The 24725-nt window shown below is 42.3% G+C and overlaps 1 protein-coding gene and 2 long non-coding RNA genes across 10 annotated transcripts in view; 1 reads left to right on the top strand and 2 right to left on the bottom strand.

Annotated features, from left to right (window-relative positions):
• Window positions 1–314, bottom strand: part of PLEKHA7 (pleckstrin homology domain containing A7) — a 145566-nt gene extending 145252 nt beyond the window's left edge. Inside the window, exon 1 of one of the 3 annotated variants that reach the window (XM_064425372.1) lies at window positions 87–314. In XM_064425372.1, the coding sequence (XP_064281442.1) occupies window positions 87–169 (83 nt within the window). In that variant the 5' untranslated portion in view covers window positions 170–314. The remainder of the gene's footprint in view (window positions 1–86) is intronic. The other 2 variants (XM_064425374.1, XM_064425375.1) reach the window with 2 other exon arrangements.
• LOC135303493 (uncharacterized) lies at window positions 7–9700 on the top strand. Of its 4 annotated transcripts, none has more exons than XR_010364968.1 (4): window positions 16–138; window positions 3247–3652; window positions 5191–5262; window positions 7320–9700. It is a non-coding gene; the product is annotated as an uncharacterized LOC135303493 (long non-coding RNA). The 4 variants fall into 4 exon arrangements; XR_010364969.1 differs by having other exon boundaries at window positions 7038–9700; XR_010364967.1 differs by having other exon boundaries at window positions 7–138; window positions 3250–3652; window positions 5191–9700.
• LOC135303492 (uncharacterized) overlaps window positions 8764–24725 on the bottom strand; it is a 23183-nt gene continuing 7221 nt past the window's right edge. For all 3 annotated transcript variants that reach the window (XR_010364963.1, XR_010364965.1, XR_010364964.1), the window contains 4 exons: window positions 14957–15059; window positions 10387–13589; window positions 9300–9706; window positions 8764–9193 (listed from right to left, as the gene is read on the bottom strand). This is a non-coding gene — a long non-coding RNA (uncharacterized LOC135303492). The remainder of the gene's footprint in view (window positions 9194–9299; window positions 9707–10386; window positions 13590–14956; window positions 15060–24725) is intronic.

The following is a 24725-nucleotide window of genomic DNA, read 5'->3' as shown; positions in this document are numbered from 1 at the left end:
GCGAGGGAGAAGCGGAAAACATGCACCTGTTAGCCAGGGCGGCGGGGCCGCGCTGCCCCCGCGCCCCTCCCGCGGCTCCCCCTTACTCGATGAAGAAGACGCGCCCGTCCCTGCAGACGCCGTAGGACCAGTGCTCAGGTAGAGTGTCCCGCCCCACCGCCGCCGCCATGTTCGCCGTGCGCGCCGCCGGCCGGGGCGGGGGTGCGGGCGGGCGGGCGGCCGGCGCTCGGCGCCCAGCGCCCGGCTCTGCTCGGCAGCGCCACCGCGGCGCGGGCGGGGGGCGACACCGCCCGCCCCTCGGGAGGCCGCGGCGGCGGGAGCGGGAGCCCGCGGTGCCGCCGCCCGGCTTTGTCCGCCGCTGCCCCGCGCCCGCCCCCCGGCCCCGTGAGGGCAGCCGGCCCCGTGTGGGCAGCCGGCCCCGGCCCGCCCGGGCACCCCCGCGGCGCGGCGGGAGCCGCACATCCCCGCAGGCGCTCTCCGCCCCGCGGAAGGACCGGGATTGTCCCGTGCCCCGCTCCCGGAGCGGGGGATGTACAGGTGTGAGCGCACCTGGCTGCCGCCGTGCCCCGGGGACGCGCTCGCCGCGGCGCCAGGTGAGGAGGGACAGCCAGGCCGCGGGGACTTTGAACCTCGGGCACAGGGTACGGGGCACCGGGGTTAAAACATCGCTCAGAGGCAGCGGCGGCAGCCGCCCGGCAAAGCAGAGCTTCACCGGCATCGGGAGGGACCCGTGCCAGCCCGTGTTCATCCCTGACTACAACAGGCAGGAGGGTAACGCGACAGAGCCCGCTCGGTGCATCTCAGTGGGGCTGGGCTGGCTCCCAGTCAGACCAAAACCATTCCTGGTGCTGGTGTGTGTGTGGGGATGCTCCAGCCAGAGTTAAGTGCTCCAGTCCCTCAGAATGTGGTGATGGGACGAGCAAGGGGCGGTGTGCCCTGCAGCAGAGCCCGTAGGTCTCTTGCTCTCATCCTGCTGGCAGCCAGCAGAGCGAGGATGGATGCCAGGTACGGAGTCCTGGCCAGTGCCTCGGCTTGGCCGGAGTGCGAGTTGCAGCAGGACTGACAGAGCCAAGGGGCTCAGGGTGCAGAAATGCCTCTTTCAATGAGGGCAACAGTGGCGGAGCCAAGCACGGCTCTGTGGGGTTTTCGCTGTTCTGGTACTGGAGAAGACAGAGGGATCAAAAAGGCAGGAAATGGGACATTCGCAGGCTTGGCGTGAAAGGAGAGTGTTGAACGGGAAAGACAGGCTGCAAAGAGGGGTGGGAAAGGGTGAGTCTGACTGGGGTCAGGTTAGTAAAGAAAAATAGAGGAGACCAACTGAGGACACGGCTGTGGAGAAGGAGAACGTCAGCATGCAGTAGGAGAGTGTAAGAGGGCAGAGTGCTGCAGTACAGGGAAAATGATAACATTTGCTTTTCTTTCTAAATAACCAAAATAAATCATCAGAAGAAAGTAGGAGGCAAAAAAAGCAGCATCAGACAGGAGAGAGAGAGCTTTGCTTTATTTCACGTCAGTTTCAGACAACATTGCAGGTCTGGTGCATCTGCATCGCTTTGTGTAGACTCCCCTTTTTGGCCACTGCTGGAGAAGATACTATACTGTGTATATACACTAAATATACACACTTGTACTTGTACTTGTGTCATCGAACAACCAGGAATGGTCATTACTGTGGCACACATTGCACACTAACTGATAATCTCAGATTCCAACAATCCACAGAACTTTAGTTTATCCACAGCAGGAGGGAGTATCTTGAAGCCCTTTGTCCTAAGTCAGAGTTTTGATTAAAACTTCTAATACTAAAACTCCCGTGCTGCTTTTTTTTTTTTTTTTAATCTTACTGGGTTTCCATGGCAAAGTTTTGGGAGGAGACTGCACAGTGGCTTCTATCAGAAGCTGCCAGAAGCTTCCCTAATATCTAACAGAGCCAATGCCATCCAGCTCCAGGATGGACTCAATGCTGGCCAATGTATTGGATGAGGGATTTTAAAAGGGAGAAAAGTTAGCATGAATTGGGACCAGAGAGTGGGTGAGAAGATGTGAGAGGAACAGCCCTGCATGCACCAAGGTCAGTGCAGAAGGAGAGGGAGGTGTTCCAGGCACAGGAGCTGAGATTCTCCTGCAGCCTGTGGTGCAGCCCATGGAGATCCACAGGGATGCAGAGATCCACCTGCAGCCCGTGGACTCCACTCCAGAGCAAGTGGATGCCTGAGGGAGGCTGTGATCCCATGGGATGCCCATGCTGGAGCAGGGACCTGCAAGCCCAGGGAGAGAGGAGCCCGTGGTGGAGGAGGATTGCTGGCAGGAGTTGTGACCCTGCGAGGGACCCACACTGGAGCAGCCTCTTCCTGAAGGAAGGACCACACCCCATGGAAGGGACCTGCACTGCAGCAGCACATGCAGCCCACGGGAAGAGACTTAGTTGGAGAAGTTGATGGAGAACTGTCTTCCAGGGAAGGGACCTGGAGAAGTGTGAGGAGTCCTCCCCCTGAGGAGGAGGAGTGGCAGAGGAAATATGTGATGAACTGACCAACAACCTCCATTCCCCATCCCTCTCTGCTACTGAGAATCAAGAATAGAATTAGAAGAATGGGGGGTAGGAGAAGGTGTTTTTAAGATTTTATTTTATTTCTCAATATACTATTCTGATAGATTGTTAATAAACTAAATTAATTTCCCCAAGTTGAGTCTCTTGCCCATGACAGTAACTGGTGAGGGATCTCTCCCACAAGCCTTTCATTATATTTTCTGTCCTCTGACCATTTGGGGAGGGGGAGTCACAGAGCAGCTTTGGTGGGCACCTGATATCAGTGTCAACCCACCACAGAAGCCCTAACAATTCTGAGTCATTCTGGTTAGGTATGAGTTGCCACAGAACTTGCAATAATGTCAGTCCTAGTGCAATTCCAGAGGCAATAAAATACAAGTTACTTAGTGTCATTGCATGTTTAGGTCGGTGCAGAAGGGATTAAGACCAGCTCTTGCTCTGGAGTCAACACATTGCTGTTATGCTCTGGAGCAAATCTTCTGTTCTCCATCAGCTGCAAGAACTCATTCCATTTAGCTTCTAACTCCACCATGACAAAATAGGCTTATCCACCTCAAATGAATAGTAACTTCATTGAACAAGCATTATTGGGGTTTCGATTTCAGGTCCTAAAAGCATCTGTACTCTGTCAAACTAAATGTCTGTTTAGGCTAATATTCTGTTTAGCCTAATATTCTGTCTGCCTCTTGTCCCAGCAGGAGCAGGTGCCAGGAAAGCGCAGGAGCCAGACAGTCACAGGCAGCTCCCCAGCTTCTTTCCTGAGCTCCAGTACCTACATCCAGGGCTTGCCTGCAGAGCCTGAGGGCTCAGAAAGCTCTTGCTCAAGGTCTTGTTTCCATCTCCAACTCCTAATGGATCTTTTCAGTGAAGCTGTCCAGACTAGAACCCACATAACTTCTATCACCCAGCAGCAGCAGTGTTCCTAATGCTCACCTTACCTGAGCTGTGTATGAAGAATCACCTTCTTTTGCTTGTGGTGAACCCAGATCCCATTTCATTTATTTTCTTCAGTTCTTGCAATGAAAGAGACTGGGGTCACCAGTGCAACCTCCTGCAGTGTCTGCATTGATCTTAGACCAGGTGGCCCAAGCCTTTGTCCAGGTAAGGATGTGAAAATACTCCAAGGACAGAAATTCAACAGCCTCTCTTAGCAACTAGTTCCCATGTGCCTGTGGTGAAAATACTTCCATTATATCAAGTTAGAAACTCCCTGCTTCAATTTCTCACCGCTGTCATATGACCAGATCTTGAGTTGATGCATCATGGTGCCTGAGGCATTAGCACATTATCACATTACAGAAAAGTGCATTACCGAAAAAGCATATTTTCTGACTGTAACTTGCAGAGCTCTATTCCAAAATTAAGATCAAGATGAAAACTTAGTCTAGATTCATGAAAGTTCACAAGCTGACTTGTGTTTGCCTCATCAGGATGTAGGTTTGTGATTTAGAGCCCTGGAGGAAGAATGCCTTCAGGCATCATTCATTAATAAGATTACCAGATTCTTCTGGGTTTTTTTGTTCTTTTTTGTTTTGTTTTTTTTCTAGGCTCTAGTTCCAGTCCTCCCTGGCTGATATCAGACATTTTTCTATTACCTATCATTCATTGCACTCTAGAGGCACTGTCTGGAAGAAGCTATTTGGGGTAAAATTAGGACTTTAAGGCGACAATATCAGGAACTCAGCTAAAGGAAGTGAAATATGGTCTTCAACAAGGGTCTAATAAAAGCTAGGCTATTTGAGGCTCCCTTTGTAGATAACTGGGTAATTCAAGGAGGCATCATGAGGTCCCTGAATACTCCAAGTTTGAACCCACATTTGACAGCTTTATAGGAATGTGTCACTAATGTTACTTGCTCTGTCTGCCTCCTCTGGGAACACTTTTTTTGATGACTTCTTTAAATTGGGATAGCAGCGATACATTTTAAAGAATGCCAAAAGTGTCTGCACTTTCATTGAAACAGAGAATCACAGAATGATTTGGGCTGGAAGGGATCTTAAAGATCACCTCCTTCCGATCTCCCTGGGGAACAGGGACACCTTTCTCTAGACCAGGTTGCCCACAGCCCCATCCAGCCTGGCCTTGAACGCTGCCAGGGATGGAGCATCCACAGCTTCTCTGGGCAACCTGTGCCAGTGACTCAGCACCCTCACAGTAAAGAATTTAATCCTAATATATATTCCAGACCTGTTCTCTTTCAGTATAAAATGCCCTTTTCCTACCACTACATGCCCTTGCATTTTCCAGAATAAAGTCCATGACTATGGACACTCTTTCTACCTCATCCCTTTCTTTCCAGCCCTTGCCCTGACAAGCCAGCTTCACGCTGGCAGTGGCAACATCCAAATACTCTCATTTCCTCTTTTTTCCACTTCTATTACACACACCCCCACCCCTTGCACCATTCAGGTGTGCATGTTTCCCTGCACTTTTTCAACCCTTCATATGCCAGAACTTTTCAACAAAACATGGCGTAGAAATCTGCAAATAATGCTGAAGACACTATATGAGAATCACCATCAAAAAAAAAAGGTATAATTTCCTTCAGTCACAATTAGATCCAGTGTCTAGAAGGTTAGAGAATCACAGCTGGATTTCAGTGTGGTGTGTACTCTAATGATCTATTTCCTATTTTTCAGAGAATTCAATACAATTGAATTTGATGATCTTAGAGGGCAAAAGCTGCTGCTATTTCAGGAAGCTTAAATGAGGTACAATGCATAGAAAAGCCTGCTAGTTATGACTTTTTCATCCTGACCTGTATATTTTATAAAGCATAAGCACGACTTTTAAAAGGTGCGAGGCCAGACAGAGGCAGAGCATTTGCAGAGTAATGAATCTGAATTATTAAATCCTGGTTAAGAAAGCTTATAAGCCATAATGCAAACCTTGTATTACGCCCTTTAGCTGCAAAACATGTATTATGCCTTTTAGCATGATTTTCCAGCTCTGCTTGGAACAGCTGAGAATTAAAATCATGAAAGGTTTCATGGTGAGACGGATTAATTTGCAAGACAATTTCAGAGCAGTTCATTGTCTGATTATACTGAAATATAGGTTGTGCAACCACTTTGTTCTTCAGCATTGTGCAGTGTGATTCCCTTTTAGCAGTGGTAAGTGCTTAAGACACCAGAAATTAATACATTGATTCTTAGAGGTAGAAGAATGTATTAATCAGACAATAGGGGATATAGGGAAGAGATCTTGGAGACTTGAGGCAAATCCACATTCCTGGAAAATTTCCAATGCCGTTACTCTAAAACTGCAACACTTTTTCAGATCATGGAAGAACTACACTAAGGAATCACTGTGGTATAGTTGTTCAAATTAGAAAACAACTTCAGCTGTTGGATTCTCAGACAGCATGGGGAAAAGCCATCTCAGGGGAACAGTACCAACAGAACTCATCAATTTGAAAAAGAAAATGGCCACACATAGCTAGAGCCAGTGTCAGGCTGTAGGATGAAGAAGCACTTAATGAAATAGATTGAGAAGACTTTTTTTCCAGTCTGAAGTCTTAAGATAGTTTAAAATATTAAGGGGACAAATTAATCCAAGACCAAACATTACCTTAGTGGGTAGGGAAAGCAAACAAGATAACAAAAAGATTACTAATGTATTATTTTGAAACTAAAATATAGTTGATGAGATTTAATACATACCAATGAATTTTATTCCTTGTTCATCCATGTCAGAGTGAGTAGAAAACAGCTTGTTTTATGCCAAGATAAATTTGAAGATATAGACATAGAAATTTTCTCAGATGTAATGAGCAGTAAAGCAGCCTGAGAAGGAATATCATGGTATTTCCCTTATCACCAATTTCTAAAGGCTGGCTAATGACAAAATTTCAGTCAGGGAAATTCTAAGTATACTTATTTTGTCTCAGGTCAGGAGCTATGAAAAGATCTCACAGGATCCATTTTAGTCTATATTTCTATGAAAAGATGCTAGTTTAAAATGTTATGATTTTTAGAAATAAATGGACATCAAAAATTGTCATCAGCTGATAGGTACTAAAGAGCACCTTTATTGAGTGGTTATCTAGTTGACAGGAAGAATTCAGGGCAACCTCTTGAATTTAAAGAGTTCTGTTATTTAGAAGGAGAGGAAGGACAATCCCTGATACAGTTAGGAAAGATAAGCAACTTGCACAATGGTACTACTGATGACATGACTAAATATAGAGCACATACTTGCTCCTGATCTGGAGTGTTTTCTGTTGAGCCACACAACCTACAGAAGTCAGGAGAGCTAGACAGAAGGAAGGGCTGCAAGAGGCAAAGTACAAAAATTTGGCACACCATCTGCAAGACATCACCCATTTCCAGCCTAAGCACTTTCCAGGACAGAATTAATATATATATTAGTACAATGCCAAATAAATCTTGAGCAGAACAGAAAAGGTATTGTCACCAATAGATTGTGTTTTACCTTTTTATAAGTGTTGACATTAAATGAAACCTCTTTTACACTTTATATACAGGGCAGTTTGTGCTGTGGGGAAAGTGATGGCAAATTTTAGACAAAGTGAGATTTTTGGAGCCTATTTTTCTTGCAATAGACTGAGAAGTTTCCCTAAATTTCCACGGGACTTGTGTCAGGCAACAGAATTCTAAGAGCACCAAAAGATAAATATAGCTGGTAAAATGAGAAAGATTAAATAATGGTAAATCTATTGTTGAAGGAACTCCAAATACGGAAAAAGGAATTATTCATTTTCCTGGCCACTGGAAAGAATATAAACAAGTTCAAATTGTATCCACAGTTCCTTTGAGGAAGATATGGAGCATGACATTGTACAAGAATAGTTTGGAGGCTCACTGTCTCCCTGTGCAGCAGGATCTGACTGGAGACTGCACACAGGCACCAGCCCAGACCGTGACACTGCTGAGCAAGACAGATGGGAAAATGACATTGAGAAGGCAACGCTGGTGCTGCATAACAAATCCAAACTTCTCTTTCCAAAACATGCTGAACTCTGCTACGAGTGAAAAAAAAGGTCATTATCTTTAGCTAAAAGGTTTTCTTTTCCAAACCATTGTCAGTTTTCAAAAGTGTGTTCTCGCTGAAAGTATCCTTTGTGAAATCCAGAAGATATCTTCAAAATAATTCTGTTTTCCTTACAAATGTCCTTCGTGTTTAAAGACATCCTACTGATTTACCTTCTAGATGCAAACATCTGAGTACATCTAATTACCTCTCTCTCACCTGAATATCTATTTGCCCAAATGAATTATATTCATAGAATCGAGTTATGTATGTCCCCTGAAATGCACAAAAATGCACACAAAAGCAAAAATGAATGAATACATTCCCTAATTACTGTCAATTTACAATTTCCTGTCACATAAGCTTTATGATTACTATATTTAACATAGTCCCATCTCCTCTTCATTTTCTCTCTTTTGCATTTCACAAAGTCTCAATAATTTACATACCCAGCACCTAGAATGCACACACTAGGACTTTGATTTTGTAATCAAAAATAAAGCTAAATAACAAATACTCATAATTTTGTCATGACAAGTCTTATCATTCTATACAGTAGTGGCAATAGTTAAATGTCTGCACAGTGCTCAAGTTATCTGTAGAAGGGAGAAATACAAAAGAACAATTATGTGCCAAAGTCATGGGATCATTTCCAGAAATTTAACTTACATTTTGTAATGAACACTTGAGGGTATTTTTATTTTTTTTTTTTTTTCTTGGCAAAGGACACTGTAAGCCTGGCAGCACTGAGAAACCCTCAGTTCTTCAATACTGATGTACCTGTGACTATCAACATTTGGTTTGTTATAAAGCAGACACTCAAAGTCAATTCCATATTTATGAACACAAACAGACTCCCTGTCATCCCATGACATCTGTGTATGAAGAGATCCTTTTTTAAGAAAAGGGACAAAAAAGCAAAGACAAACATCACAGATCCTTAAGACTAAAATCTTCCAAATTTTAAATCAAACTGTTCCATTCTGTGATGTTTCCTTAGGAATTATGCTTTTGATTTCTTTCCCCAGTATGAGATACCTCACTCTAGTCCCATCAAAGCATTTTTCCCCAGTTTGGAATCTACCATTCCATGACTGGTATTACTCTTTTTCCAGTCCTTTTGGCAACTGCCATTTTTTGCAACTACACATCATAGTTAGGGCAAGCAGAGTGTCACATATTCCCAACAATTGTCACAAGGACATTTTTTCCCAAAGAAATTTAAGACCTCTGAATTCACTTTCCAGGCTCCTCCCCAAGGTTGCTCTCCATCTGCTTTGGAAGACCCAACACTTCACCCTGGAGTGCCCACAGTAGTAATAGAAACTAACCTGTTCAACAGGATGTTTTCAAATTTGAGTATATCAAAGATAAAACAGATTTTCACCTCATTTTTTCTTAATACACCCACAAATATCTTGCTGCTACTCTGTAGATCACTCACCACACCTCTGTGCATGCTAACAGCAATCCCCACACAAGGCTCCAGACAAGATTCCATTTTAGCATCTTCTGCCCTGCCTCTCCAGAGATGGTACTTTCTCAGCACGCTTGGAACTTGCAAGGTCTCAGTCCTCTTCCTGAATAAGCTTTTGCCAGGCAGAACAATTTCTTCCCATTGTGGTTTCCCAAATCCTTTTTCAAAGATCCCTTTGCAAAAGAATCTAAGATATTGATTATCTGCTTGGCTCCAGAAGGAGGTAGCTGAGGGTTAATCATTCTCCCTCATTTTTCTGGCAACATGGAGTGTACATACCTCATCACAGCTTTCCAATATCCCACTTCTCTCCAGTTTCTTCCTGCTTTTTGTTACAATCCCAGCAGATGTGCCTTCTTGACAATCCTCCAGATCTGTTTTTGTCTCTTCCTATGCTTGGGCTCAGGTCCTTCCATGGTTTTCATTCCATGGTCTCCTGCTACACACCTGAACCCCTTCAGCACTTTTTGCTTCAATGATTTGCAAGAGCAATCAGTTTCCAAAGGCAATGTGATAAACCATCTATATGTAAGCATGACACAACCAGTAGCTATAGTAACAGGAAGGCTTTAAACAAAACTGGAAAAAAAAATCTGAGGGATATCTCTCAACTGTTCCTCCATCCCCAAATATTGCACAGTTCCATAAATGTCCTCCTGTGTTCCTTTGCCTGATTGTATCTCCACCTAGCCCAAAACACAGTGAGATAAAAATAAAACTTTATTTTACTTGGCTTAAGGAGGAAAAACATATAAATAATCACACACAACAAAACTAGGAAAAGGTTGTCTCTTTCCCCCCCCCACAAAAAAAAAAAAAAGAAGAAAAATATATCTGTAAGTTGCAAATCCAAGACAGGCAGAATTGTCACTATCCCAGCAGTAAAGCCACATGTTGATACCTGTGACCCATCTCACTGTCACATGGAGCTGGAGAGCAATTTCTGACAGTGCAGAACAGCACAGGTAATTTAAAAAAACAAGTACAAGAAAAAGAACATTCTGCAGGTTCTTGAGCAGACCTCTTGAATCTAACTGCGCTGAGCCAAGGTAATAAAGAAAATGCTTTTTTTTCTAATTGTCATATATTTTTCATTCCCTAGAGCCTGTGTAGGTGGACTTCCACAGAAAAAAACAAGAGAGTCAGGGCCTCAGCTCACTTGACCACTCAAATGGTCAGCAAGGTCAGCAAAAAATTGTTCAGTAATTTAACACACTTGTACCTGTGTCACACCTTTTCATTCCTGTGTGTTAGAATGTGCATGTCAAAATAGATAAACAATACAGAGTTAATTCATTCTGAAAAAACTTCATTATTTTATATAGATTGAAAGAAACTAAACCATCTTCATTTACTGCGGTATTACCTTCCAAAAAATTGCTCTTTCTTATTTGACCCTTCCTTTCTTGAGGAAGTAGGACTATTCCATATATCTTTTAAATACATACAAATGTGTTGCTCTTCTCAATAACACCCACCTGAAATAGATTTCCTTTTAATCAGTGAAGTCAGCAGCCAAGCAAATCAAGAGAGAGAATTATGTATTTCAGTAAGGAATAGCCTGATACTTATCAAACTGGAATATTATTATACCTGATTCAATTTTACACATTGACATCTCTCCATTGTTATTGATTAATGGTTAAAGCTCTCTAAGGTTGCTATACAACACTGTTATAAATAACTTATATTATTTAGATACATAATGGATGTGATCTCTACAAATGATGAATTATATCCCCCTTCTTAATTACAGCATCCTCTGAAATCTAATTTAAATAGTAGCTAAGCAGATTAAATTCAAAAGCAAGAACAACAGCAAGGCAGTTTGCAACATGATAAATTTATGGGGTTTTCCTCTCAATGCTGTAGAGTTTTGCCACAGAATGTTTTATAAAGTATCATCTTTCTCAATACCTTATTAGATCACTGTAATCAGGATTTACATATTGATTCATTCACTTTCAATGTCAATCAAGACATGAAAATTTAATAAAAACAACTCTAATTGCTCCTCGGAGACTTAGCAATAATTACTCCCATATCGTATCAGTGAGGCAGACGTCTTTAACATGTTCTGGTTTTCAAGCATAACAATTGCACGTTTCTTTGGGCACTGCAGACTCCTCAAATCAGCGTTTCACTCACTGAGATGTTGAAGGCTGCCTTAACAACATATCACATAGGGGCTACACTTGATAAAATTGAAACTGTATTCTGTCAACAATAATTATGTGGGTGTTTTGCTCATTTCCTGCCATAGCTGTCCCATGGCAACAGTGTGAAAACAGAGCTCATTTTTTAAACACAAATGACTGCTTTGATGACACATTTCTGGCTCAGGTTTGGCGAAGGCATGGTGAAAACAAAGACTTTTTTGAGAAAATATCACAACTACTTCTATTATATGCAAATCTGTAGGGAATGTGCTAATTCCCGAGTGGCAGCTTTGCTGTAGTAGTGGCAGAAGTGGCCCGGGGCATTTCCAGACTGACAAGAAGCCAGCATTTGCACTTCTGGCCATTCTCGCCACCCTCGGCGAATTTCACAACAGATACCTCAACCGAAGGGCATTATTCCACTTAACCCTGCCTTTGGGGTTGAGGCAAAGCAGATAAAATCACGCTAAAATTCCACATTTTATCACAATTATATCCATCTGGAGTGCTGAGAAAACAGCTGGTGGTATTGATGATTTTGCCATATAAACTCTGGTACATAGTTATTTTGGTGCATGGGAAATCAGCTTTGCAATTTTCAGTTTTAACTGTTTTGAGAATATTTACTTTTCTAAGATTATTTTATGGCTTGTGAACCAAGAAGAATAGGTATTGTACAGACAGTTCATAAAGCTGTTATAAGATGAATTAGGATATTGCAGGTCTTACCCTTGGCTCTGTGAACATCTAAGCTCTGATGTAATAAGAGCTGATGGCAGGATCAAGTGCACCTATGATTCCAGCCTTACAAATATCAGCTTCACTGAGAAAAGTAGTAAAAATGATACCATTATGGTTATTTTTTTCCTATTATGAGCACCCCGACTAAACTTGTTTCATTTAAATTGATACTAATGCAATGAGAAACATCTGGAGATTAACAAAGTGGACCAGATTCAGGCTGGATTTTTAGAAGGAACCATTTAATAACCCACCATATGTCCCTGGGAGCATCCTTTCTTTTCATTTTAACACTCTAAAGAGATTTTAAGAACAAAATATAAAATCTATAGATACATGTATTTAAGATAAATCTGTGATACAATTTGAAGAGTTTTTGCACTAGGGGAAAGGAACACAACTCAAAGTAAGGCAACACATATTGTCAAGCTGTAAATTGGAGTATTAACAAAGCCCTGTGTGCCTGGAATGTCCAGAGTGAATCTTACACTAGCCACATATCAATTGTCTTTTGTATTGTCACATGGATGTAAAGGAAACCCGGAGTGTTTGCTATCAGCATCTGATTAAGCACTGAATTCTAACTATAGTTTGGGAACAAAGAACAATTTTATTTGATGCCAGCCATTGTCTGTGGCAGGGAAACAGCACAGTTTCCATTAGAGGAGGATGAATTTTAATTCTGATAAGATGTGGGGATGAAATGCTAACTTAAGCCAAATGAATATTCAAATAGGAAAGTGAAAATAGGTGTCAAGGACTTGCTGCACTTAAGTCCTGGGTTACATGAAAACTGTACACCATTCAACAAAACAACAAGGTTTCTAATGATTACTTTCCCCATATAATTTATTCATCTATTCCAGAGCAGTGTTTCAGGGCTTAATGAGTATTTGTAAAGCTCTGACTGAAATGCACTCTCAAAATGCAAAACATTAGACCATTTACAATGAATGAAGTAGTGTAGATTACTGGTTCAGAAAAGCCACTGCAGCTCATCAACATGTGCATTTGAAGGGTGTTTTACTTCACCAGGTCCCTGTTCACAATCCTGTGCAGTTGAAAGGCTAAGTGTGCTTCCTTCCCACTGAATCCACTCTGATGGCCAGGGACAAAGGAAAAGTTTAGGAACTTTTTCTCTTCTCTTCTTTCACCCCATGTCACCCATATTTTCCCCATATGAGGCAATCTATCATGACATCTCAAAGAACTACTCAGAGAATAAACAAGATGAAGTAGCAATAGAATGGTCTGGGTTGGAAGGGACCCCAAAAACCATCTCATTCCAACCCTCCCACCGTGGGCAGGGACACCCCAGAGAGGTGAAACTCTCATCCAACCTGACCTTGAACACTTCCAAGGATGGGACATCCACAACTTTCCTGTTCCAGTGCCTCACCACCTTCACTGGGAAGAACTGAAGTCACCTCTAGTTCCTTGCATGGCCATGTTTCTTCCTGGAAGATCAGCTTTCTGAACCAGAAATGCAGAGATTTCTCAGAGCTTCCTGACAGTCTCTGGTACAGCAGATCCTATGAGCACACATGGTAAACAGGATGATCTCATGCTTCCATGTGCTGTCTGCTTGTTGATGTGATTCTCCTGCCCATCCTTACAGTGCCATTGCACCCATTACAGATGCTGTATGCTCTTTAAACTAGATAAATGTCTATAGAAAAAAAGAAATTTTCAAATGTTAATTTTCTTAAACTGTATTTTTTTTTCTTCTCTGTACACTGTGATAGTTGCTTTATTGCTGTTAATAAAATCTCATGTAACACTAATGATGGTAAAGAGTAGTCCCAGTAATTCTAGAGGAAATCCAAGACTTCATAAGATCAGATTTTAATAGGAAAAGGGAAAGATCAGGCAAAATAAAGATTCTGGGATTAAGTAATCCTTCTTTCCACATTAACTAACTGTTGTCCAGACACTTTAATTCTACATCATGCTGTGCACAATAAATGAGAAGTCAGGAAAGGCAAAATTTTGGCTTTTAATGTCTCACACCGTTCTGTCCACTAGTTCATCTCCCCCATACGTGGTGGTTATTTCTACTTTCTTACTTCCCTCATACACGGCCTCTGCTGCATCTTTGGACAGAGGGGAGGGTATAGTTTATGTTTATATGCATCAATGCCAATGTACAAACAAAAATCAAGCTGTCAGTGGTTCATGGCAGCCTCCTGGGCAGAGAAGAACACACATTATTGTTACATTCTTTTTTATTAAATTAGCCAGCTTGAAAGTTTAATGTCAGTTTTCCTCATTAGCCAGGCATAGTAACTAGTTTGGCTGAAATATAATCTAATAAGGGGTCAGTGTGGGGACTGAAGGAAAAAAAAATTTAAAAGCAAAAAAAATTGCCCAGAAGAAACATGACTGAAATCCCAGATTATACCAATTTCCTCACCCGTACTGTATATGCAGATAATATTTATAGAAACCAGCATCTCTCAGAAACAAGCATTAAGTTAATTAAAATGTGTTTTAGCCTAAGATTACATTTTATTAATTCCTGTTTGCAAGAAGGTCATGTCTAATGATTTCCTCTTGGAGTTACTGGTTTTAGCAATCAGACCATTAAAGATTTTGATTCTTGTTCTACTTGTGAAATTCTCAGATTCTTGCAAACACAAGTGCCAATTCCCTGATCTTTTGGTGTTCTTTTTAAGTTTTTGCCCCGGTGGGATTTTCTTCTTCTTGAGGGAAAACAGTTGCACATACAACATCAGGTATTGTAATTAATTTTGCATCAGTGCAGAATGAAAGCCGTGTGTTCAGATAACCAGGATACTCCAGCATTCCAAATACCCAGGATAAATTACTGTAACAGACCAATACTGTTCTCAATTGCATTATCACTGCATTCAATGCACAATTGCAATTGTGCTTTACAGCTGACACAAATATACAATTCCTTGTGAATAATTAATGTTGAATTACACTGTAAATTAAAGTATTCATGACATTTTACAGAAAATCACGTACGCAAAGTTCTCCCAATGAACAAGATATGAATTAAAAAATAACCACCTGTTTCACTTTAATGCCCTGGGGAGTGGGAACATCTTGACCACTGTCAAAAGGGTGTGTTGAAATCACATCTTTTAAAGCATTTTGAAGGCATGCAGAAACTCTAGAGAGAACATCAGAGTGGTTAGATGGATAGGCAGAGCACAAAGAAATGTGACCAATTTATCCGTTTCAATAAAAGGCAGTTTGGTTTGTCCTGAATCTGTTCAGAATACACCAGTGTCTAACATCACTAGTGGCACTAGCACTTGACACATAGCACATTCCACCCTTCAAAGTTCTATTAATATAAGTTTGAAACCCTTCTAAGTAATGTTAATTAATCACATGACTGATCTGAGTTCACAGATGGATCAAACTGAAGGCAGTTAACCAATTAAACAAGAGTGGTCAGTGCTGTGGAAAATGGGGCAGCAATTTTGGAGCTTCACACCTATTTTGCACACTCTAAAGATTGCTCAGTTCAATTCCTCTGAATTTTGGGCAATGTGAGCACCTATGGTGATTGAAAGCATCTTTTGGAACTGGCACATGCTGTGGTTCTGTGTCCAGCATTCATTCTTGTGGATGCTTTTGAAGATGCAGCCTCCTCATGTTCAGACACAAGCTCAGCTGTCTCTGGTGATTAATGCAATATATTGGCATAAGAAGTGCAAATATCTGTAGTCATGTCTCACCTGTGGTGCCTGATGATGAAAGAGCAGGTACACCATGAAAACTGAGGAAAGGGCTTTCAGACAGGTAAGGGGGACAAGGAGAAATGCAGCTCCTCTCTAAGACAATAACAATCAGGACAGATCTCTAGCATTCTTTGAATTTTGCTAGTTTTACATGTCCTGAATTTGTTCTACAATTTAAAAATTCTCTTGTTTTGACATTTGCCTAAGCAAGAACGTCATGGCTAGCACCTGCTTCTGAGCTCCCGCAAGAAAGTCTCTCAGTGAAAGTAGCTGTCATCTAAAGAGACAGCAGATCAGTGTCAGAAAACTTGTTGATCAACTTCCTGCATTCCTGTTCCCTTAAGAAATGAGTTCTGAAAGGCTTGTTCAAGGAACAAGGAAAATTACTGCATATCAACAGTCACAGGCAATGTTTTCTAGAAAATTTTAAGCTTGAACATCTACTAAGGTTTTATTCACATAAAGAAATCTCAATGTAACTAAATTCATTTAGCAATTTGCTTGGTGAAGGGCTACACTCACGCTGAGAGGGCATGTCAGTTTATTCAGACAGTCTGAAAACACAGATGTGTTGTTTTTACCAGGAGCAAGGGCATAGGACTGAGGAGGATCTGTGCAATCTGCAGCTGAGGCAAGCTGAGGGCACAGCTCCAGCTTGTTACCAGTCCCACATGGCCAAAGTGCCCTTGCCAGCAGCACAGCGACAGTGAAAGGTCTGAGGAGCTAAACAGCACCTCTTCTTTATCTGCAAGCAAAACCAAAAAGTTGCTCTTCTTTCCCCAAGCCTCTAGTTTGGCTTTTCTCAGTCCTTGCAGCTGACATGAAGCACTCAAACACTTCTCTCTTCCCACCTGCTATCCCCTTCCTTCCTCCCCTAACCTGACCTGAAGTAAATCCTGCCTTCAGACTTGGCCCATCCTTTGAAGCATCTTCCAAAAACAATGCAGTTGCAAAATGTACAATTGCTATCTGCAGTCTATTCTACAAAGCTTTGATAACATAGTTTGCCAGATAAGAGTATGAAAAGAAATCCATATCTTAGGTGGCTACATTGGCAAAATGACAGAATATTTTGTGGGCTTACTTGGTGGCTTTCAGGGAAATGTGGAAATAAACCCACTAGAAAAACTTCCTTATGTGACATGCTGCATCTTCCATATGGCCCTCTGCTATCCTGGTGCACCAGCACAGGCAAACTAATAATACTTCCAAGTGTGAGATGTGCAGGTTTCATAACAGCATTCCAGTGGGAGTCATTGTAACCAGTTTTAAGACAGAACTTGTCAGGTTTGGGAAAGAGACTGAACGCCGTTGCACCTGCGACAGCAGAAGGCTGGATGCAATGATCCAACAGGCCCTACATTTCAAAGTGAAAAAAACCCCAACCAACTGAATTCCTGGGGAAAAAAAGAGCCAAGCCTCAGAAAGAACAACAGCAGAACACAAGTAGTTACACATTAGCCAGCACACGTGCTCCTGTGTGGCTGAGGAGACCATGAGCCAGCAGGGCCGCGGCAGCCACTGACGTGTCAGAGCTCCTTTGCCATACAGAATAAAAATATATTACAAAGTAAGAAAGGAAAAAATATTTTTAAAAGCAACCTTTTGCCATCCCCACTCTGTTTCCCAGATGCCCAGCAATCTTTGAAAAAGAGGGAGAAGGGGAAAAAATATTTCCAGGGGTGGCAATGCATTCACAATTCCTAGCAGCAGGCAAACTGAGCAGGCTACAGTGACCACAGCGACCTTAACTGCACCCAAGGTGCTACTGACAGTGTGCCACAAAAACATGTGCTGGGAGATCAGTCCTATTTGGAAGAGCATAAAAAGAAGAGACAAAAAGCAAGAAAAGTGACAGAAAGTGACTTGTCCAAAGGGTGAGTCAACATTCGGAGTAAAAGCAGCCTCCTGAGTGTGCCAAAGGCCAATGCCCTGTCCGTCCTGCCAGGGGAACCTTTCTGTCTGGCTTCACTGCCTTCCACCTCCAACTCTTCAAACAAAAACTGTCCAGTCCAGTGGCAGTCCACTTCAGCAGGTTTTGGTGGGTCTCAGGAGCCAGGGGTAGTTGCAGAACAGTGCAGAGCCTCTGAGCCAAGGAGCAATACATGGCTCGTTCTGCATAGGGTGTGACATCAACCAGCCTTTCTAGGAAGGGGGGCCTCACAGATCCCCAGCAAAGTATTTCACAGGCCTGCAGGTGGAAAAGGGAAGAGAATAATGGATTCATTCTAAGAAGTAACAGACTTCCACATCCTAAACACCTGCTTGCAGATTTGGGAAATTCTGCAAAGTGGGGAGGAGCTTCTTGCTTTGAAACAAGCAATATCTCTGCTGTTTCTCCTGGAAAGGGAACCCACCTGCTTGACAGCCTTCTGCAACCTGCCTTAGATTTCAAATCTCAGGCTGGAAGGAATTACATTCAACTTTTATAGCTGAATTAAGACACCTACAATTGCTAGTATCTCTGAAGTGGGGTAACACTATTCCTCTGTGTGTAGGAGAGAAATTTAGCTGTAAAAGAATGGGTACACTGTGGATTATTTGTGAAGTTTGTTTGTGCTTTACTAACATTGCTTTGCAAAACAGTCTGATTTACATTTGGTGGCATTTTTTAAAGAATATTATTGGCATAAGTGTTTAGTATACCCCTGCCAAAAAAAGCACAACAGAAAATTAACATGCAAGGCAAAGAGCAAAAGACCATTTCAAATCCCCTTGGGATTTTCTTAGGAATCAAAAGCCACTTGGAGTAAACATTTGCCAGCTCAACAGTTTGAAATGTCCTATACACATCTCTCTAATAGCCTCTGTAATAATTGACAGAGCACAATACCTAGAAAAGATGCCAGCACATCACAAATATGAGGCTGTTGATAGGATTAAGCATTATCCTGTCTCACCAAAGAATAAAGAAAATAAGAAATGGAACTGTGTAGTGTTGAATAGCACTGAGTCTAAGATACCCTTATGACAAGCTTTCGGTGTTTTTTGTGCATGACAGAGCTTCACTGAGAAGGTCATGCATGAATTCTGAAAAAAATGGCATTATAACAGAGGAATGCCAGGCAAAGCAGGAAATAATCTTTAATTAATTTGTGAGGAACTTTAATTTGGCAGACACAGTCTGCCAAATAAAGACACAACAGTAGCTTTCTTATTAAGTTGATAAAATCGACCAAAAGTGAAGAAATCCCATAGTCAAAAGGCATTAGAACAATGTGTTTTTACTAGGAGATGTAATAGAAATCCACAGGGAATCCTGGCAATGCTCACTGGGTTTTTCTCTCCTGAAATCAAAGGTATTTCTGACAGAAAAAAAGAAAAATCTTTACATTTTCTGCTTTTCTAGATTTTGACTCAATATTTGATCTCAGGCAGAGTAAAATGCAAGCAGATTCAAACTTATTCATTAATTCTAACAATTCAAAGTGCCGCACTTTGTCTTTTCTTATTGCTATTATTGTCTTTGCAATTTCATTTCCACTTGCCAGCTCCATCTCCCACCGGCTTGCACAGGTATTAAGGGATATTTTTGTCATTTGTAAAATGCTGGGGAAACTCGTGATAATAGGCACTTCATAAACGTCAGGTGTTATTTTAGTGAAACTGGGACAAACTGCTACTTTCAAACATAATTGGCTACAATGGAAAAACTGGAGCATCCGTAGAAAACTGGGCCATGGTTCGTGTGAGGTGCTAATATTTATCCTAATTTGGCAGCTTTGTCTCAGTTCAGAGGAGCTCACCCCTATGCACTGAGGTGTGTGAGCAAAAGAGCATTAAAAGAATTTTATCTTCATTTGAAAGTGCTTCCTGGGAACAGGAAGCAATTCAGCAAATCAATGTGTTTGTTTTTCACATCCACAAGCCAAAATTTAAATCTCACTTAAGCCTAAAGGGAAACAAGTTGGGCGATTTCAGCGTAATCCCTTCAGAAATGTATTCTCTTCACAGGAGCACTGCTCAGCACAGTAGCAGCTCTGTGCAGGAGAAGCCTCACACTGAAACATTAGAACTGCTACAGTTTAGGTTGAGAGGGAGAGTCTTTGTTGGCAGCCTTTATAACAATATCCTATATAAATTCATAAATAATCTTAGCATATTGGCATCCTGGAAAGGAAATATGGAAACCTGCCTCAGAGCTGCCTGCATTAATCTTCATTCTATCCTGTACTGGCATCTTTCCCAGTTTCCTATGCCCAAAGTTCACAATGTCTGTTTTCAAAGGAACACACTGACCCTTATAGAGAAGAGCCCAGAAAGATTTGCTACTAGTTTTAATTTTTATATCCTCTTTTCCTAAAGCAAGTAGGTTCTGAAGTGCAGCTTCTAACAAGCCAACAGAAAACAGCCCTAATGTGAAAAAATTTGGCATGCAAATCTGATGACTAAGGAATGTGGTTTGATCACACCACCAGGCCTTACAGAGAGAGAATAAAGTGGCAGTATTCCATGGAGCTACAGCTCATGGTCCAGTCTCACTGACATGGACCAGCACTGGCCAACAGCTCTTTGCCATGGGCTCTGAGCAGCAATGCAGGAGCTGGGCCCAGTGGAAATCTCAACAATGCTTTCAGTCTGCAAACTCCTTGCCATGGCCAGCAGTGATTTTGCCTTTGTGAAGCAAATTTTAGACTCCACAAACCCCCTCTGAGTGAGGGAGGGAGAGGTGAGATCAGAGCCAAGCAGCTGATTGATAACTGCAGTGCAGACACGCTCATAAAGAAGTTCCTGGAAAAATAAAGTACTGCATGCTGTGAGACAAGGAGGTTCAAGGATTTCTGTGCAACAGAAGCACTTCACTCTTCCAGGAAACTGCCACAGCAAAACTCTTCTAGTGGATATGCAGATCAGCTGGCAAAACAGGACTCATGTAGCCATCAGAAAAACACCCTCCCTCTTGGTGAGACAGGCTGACAAGACAACAGCCATGGTGACTTTTCACATGTGGGTCTCTACCAAGCTGGGAGTTCACCCCTCTTCTCAGCAGAACACGAGCACACCATCAAATCTCGTTGCAAACCTCTGATTTGTCTGCTTCTCTGAGAAGTCAGGAGTCCTGACACCTGGGTTTGGGAGGAGACTGCCCTGGTGTAGCTGTCCTAATGCTGCAAAGCCCCCAGCTCTCTCTCTCTGCTGAAGTGGAAACCCACGCAGTGCTGAGTGTCCCACCAGCACGTGCACTCCTTGCATCGCCTTGAAATCCCTGGAAAAAGGAACAGAGCTTGCTGAGGGCTGCTGGGGAGAAGCTGCACTTGTCATGCTCTCAAACTGAAGAGACTGTCACCAGCTCAAGGGGACATGTCACACAAAGCCTGGTTTTGGGGTGTGTATATAAATCTATGGGAACACCTGACATGGGCAACCATGTCTACCATTATGACTGTCTCTGACTACCCCAACATGTCTTTCCAAGATCTCACTTTTTCCTTAATGGTGATGGTGATAATTCATTCTGGGTTACAATGAATACATAGTTTCCATACTAATCAGCTCCAAGGTCAGCAAAGAATGCTGCCTGCTGTTCTTCTTATCTAAGCTAATTTATTGAAATTAAGTTAGTTTACCTGCTGACCTCTATGCAATGCATTCAGGGTATTCCTCAACAATCCAGATATTAATCTCTTGGAAAATCAGCAGCAGGAGATAAGACTAATACCTTCTAAAACCTTTCTAAGCAAAGCTCCCCTGTAGCAAGGTTGTTACCCTATAGCTCCTGTCATATACAGCACATACTGTGCTAATGGAGATGCAACACTAGCAGAGATTCTAGGTCAAGTTTCACACACTTCCAGCACAGCTACTGTGGATTTAGGCTGGGAAATTTGAAAGAAAAGTTTGTCCCTCACTGATACCATGAGGATGTGAGGACAGTGTGAGATGACTGCCTAAATTAAACACAATGCAATTTTTATGCACTGGAGATCAAGAATACCTTTGTTTCCAACATTGTGAAGTTTTCCCTCTGATGCATGCTCATAATTCCCACTGATATCTATAATACAATCCAAGCCCCAATTCCTATTATCCTGGCACACTGCTCTCAGTGACAAATGACAAAGAGGATGAAGATAACAATAAAAGGGAAATTATTATGGCAGGTAAAACTTCCCACAAGAGTAAATCTTGAAATATGTATGTTAGATGAATGGACACAGAAACCATTCACCTAAGGTTGCCTTTATTACTCAACTAAAAAGATATCCAGGAAAAAGATATCTAGGAAAAAGATATTTCCACTGCTTTGGCAGGAGGCACAGACTGCATTTGCTCCCTGAACACACTCATTTTTATACAAACTCCAGGGGATGGTCTAGCCAAAGTTTCCCCCCTGTGGCTGACACAATTTGCAATTTGGCTTTATCAGCTGTGCATAGGAAAGTAAAGACACCACACCCAGGCTGCTCCTTGCACCTCTCCTGCTCCTTCTCCCACGCTGCCTGGAGCTGCTGCACAAAGGACGAGCAGCCAGGGCAGGCTCAGCATGGAGAGCTCTGTGTTGAAGGCATTTGCCAGCAAAGCCCAATGCCTGCTTCAAGCCTCTGGTGTTATGAAATAAAGGAGTCACAGCCCAGCACACATCCCTGCATTTTGGGCATTGTTTAGAGATGGGACATACAACACAGTATATATACCAACCTACATCTTCAGACCTGGGTCAGTCCCCAGTAGCAGCTCAGAAACATCTTGATTTTTAAAAAGTCTTTGTTTTCTCATCCTTGGTGTTTTCCAGCCTTAGGTTCACACTCCCAAGACCCTAATCACCCTCAGAAGAACTGTAAGCATTTCATTTTCAGACAAAATCTGGCAGCCTGGCCTAATCCCATGACTTAAGGCTGCTAAAAGAAAAAGGGGGTGGGGGGGCAAGGAGAAGAGTATTAAACACATAATAAAGCATGAAAACTACCAATATCCAATTCAGAATTGAATTCTGCAAAGGTAGCATCCAAAATTACTCTATTCCTAAGAACTATTCTAACACAGCAGAAAGCAAAGCTTAATAAAAACCCTTAGGTTTGCATTTTATTTGCAAACTTTCTGGCAGGGTGAAAGGCCAGGCAGAGACCTTTACTTCACCTGTCACTTGACCTTTTTTTGGAACATCTTTGTTACTGAAGGACTGAAATTTTGCAGCAGTGAAATATCAGTGTATGGGAATGGGAAGCAAGGGCAAAGAGAAACACAGTTTCATGGAAGTTCATGGAAGAGATTCCAAACACAAGCAGAGTAGCTCCAGGATCTATTTCACTTTACTCTCATCCCAGCCATGCAACAAACCAGAGGAAGGATATCTTATGATTGAACACTGGCCTGGAACATCTGAGTTCACTTCCCAAATATTTCATAAAGTTTCAGACTCAGTTGTCATCTTACAAATATACAAAGGAAAATAATGTTTCCTTTCTTGCACTTTTGTTCTGTCCTTTTTCTTCATATTGTGAATCTGCCTCTTAATTGATATGAGCCACTTAGCAAAAGGAAGCTCTGATTTCAGCCGGGGCCTGTAGCTGCTGTAACAACAAATCATAATATGAACCAAATCCCACCTCAAACCTTTGCAAAAAGTTCAGCTCTGGATCTGCCCTTAGGAGCAGGAACATTCTGCTGTAAACAGCCTCTGAGCCAGTTGTGAGCAGATATCCCACAGTTCCTATTCTAGCAACCTTTAGCTTTTTGACTAAAATACTTGAAGAATCTAAAAATACAGTGTGACATAAATCATGCTGCCTAAAATTCTACTTTCCCTCCCCTCAAATTTAATGCCTTTTATTCTGAAATGGAAAAATGGCAAAAGCAACAATGAAAGGGTGATTATTAATCTTTGATCCTGAGTCACTTTCTCTTACAGAGCCCTATTCTTCACCTCAGGAAGTGTGATACAGGAGCACTCCCACAGCCTGATTAAAGGTCCAGGTATGGGGTCACACAATGCACAAAGAGAGCTGCAGAGTTTCAGAGAGCAACGTGTATTTAATGTGTGACTGAAGGCAGGCACGATAAAGAAGGCAATAATGAACATTCCTAATGATTGCCATAGCTGTGAAACTGCCACAGAAGCGTTTGAGGTAATCGTGGTGAGAAATTGGGTTGTTTGTTAAGAAAGAAATGGTCAAATCTGTTTTCCAGAGTGCTAGCCTGGGTGATTATAAAACAGAACTTGCTGGGAATGCCAACTTGCTGGAAAATGGCAGTGTGCCCTCCTCAACTGCAAACAGCCAAAGGGACCTGGGTTTTACTGGCTCACCCGAAAGCTGAGGAATTAGAATTGAAAACAAGCTGGGTGAGGTAGGTAACAACTGGGATTTCAGGTTTGTCAGCAAAAAGATGCCTCAGAGAAGGGTCAGAGGTTACACCTGCAGATTTAGAAGATAATGACAGAGTTCAGACAGGCATCAAACTCATCTGGTCCCTCCAAAAGCAAATTGATATGAAGTCCAGCTCTGAAAAGAACAATTTGGCTTAAGATGCAAAATTCATTACTTCCTAAGGAAGATGCTCACCCTAGCTCTCCCTTCTTAAATGAAGAATTAGAAGAAATGGTAAAAAAAGGGAAAAAATAAGAAGATATCAAAGTCTGATTTTTTAAAAAGTGCTCAAACAAGCCAGCTGTTGCAGGAGCCCCACACAATCCCAGGTGACTGAAACAACAACCCACCTGCAACCTCTTACTCCCACTCCCTGCAAGGATTACTTTTATGGCAACAACTTCCCTACGAGGGAATTGCAGCTCTCTGAAAAGCACTGAAATCGCAGATGACAACAAAATTGTGTCTCTCGGAGAGCAGGCAGCGCGGGGAGAGCAGCAGACTTGCAGCCAGCCCACTTTGGGAATGGCATCCCAGCCCCGCCGCCCCGCATTGGGCAGGAGCCTCTCTTTTCACCAACACAAAGGAGGACGTGTGAGCATGAAATCCACTTTGAGCACTGCTCACAGAGTTGAGTCTAAAGACTGCTTTGGCCTGGCCACCATGAGGAGCTGCATTTTGATGTTCACACTGTCAGAAAACACCTTTTTTCTCCCCCCGTCCTCGACCATTCATTGGATTATTATGTTCTAAGTAACTTTAGGAATCCAGTTTAAGAACTTC

This window comes from Passer domesticus, chromosome 6, assembly GCF_036417665.1.
Source record: "Passer domesticus isolate bPasDom1 chromosome 6, bPasDom1.hap1, whole genome shotgun sequence".
NCBI classification, from domain to species: Eukaryota; Metazoa; Chordata; class Aves; order Passeriformes; family Passeridae; genus Passer; species Passer domesticus.
This window is presented reverse-complemented; position numbering and strand designations above follow the sequence as displayed.